Raw genomic sequence first — 395 nt, forward strand, 5'->3', positions numbered from 1 at the left:
TCGTTGCCTGAAGGTGATTGAGGGGATGTCTCCCACCAGCCGCCTCTGGGAAGGCCATGCCGTTCCCAGCACAGACAGACCTGCTGGAGGTGGCCTGTCCCTAGGGAGGCCGCACCCAGAGGCAGTGGCGCCCCCTGCCGCAGCCCCAGGCCGTTCGCTGCTGCACAGGCAGGAGCCACAGGGGCCCTGCAGCAGGAAACGTACGAAGCCGATGCCACCGCTCCTGCCCCTACTGGGGAGTCCAGATGAGCTGCCTCCACTGCCTAAGGTTCCCCATAGAGCGGCCAGTGAGACCAGGCCACCTGGGAGCACACCGAGGGCTGCGGGAGCAGCAGGAGCAGCAGGATCTTGGAGGATGAAGAGGAGGCCTTTCGGGAGGGGACAGAGGCCAGGTC

The 395-nt window shown here is 66.3% G+C and overlaps 1 protein-coding gene across 1 annotated transcript in view; it reads left to right on the forward strand.

The window, feature by feature from the left end:
• Positions 1-25: 25 nt before the first annotated feature.
• Positions 26-395, forward strand: part of LOC103609295 (annexin A1-like) — a 9,428-nt gene continuing 9,058 nt past the window's right edge. The window contains 1 exon segment of the mRNA XM_008593642.1: positions 26-287. Within this exon segment, the coding sequence (XP_008591864.1) occupies positions 26-287 (262 nt within the window).

This window comes from Galeopterus variegatus, unplaced genomic scaffold (genome assembly GCF_000696425.1).
Source record: "Galeopterus variegatus unplaced genomic scaffold, G_variegatus-3.0.2 Scaffold9440, whole genome shotgun sequence".
NCBI lineage: Eukaryota > Metazoa > Chordata > Mammalia > Dermoptera > Cynocephalidae > Galeopterus > Galeopterus variegatus.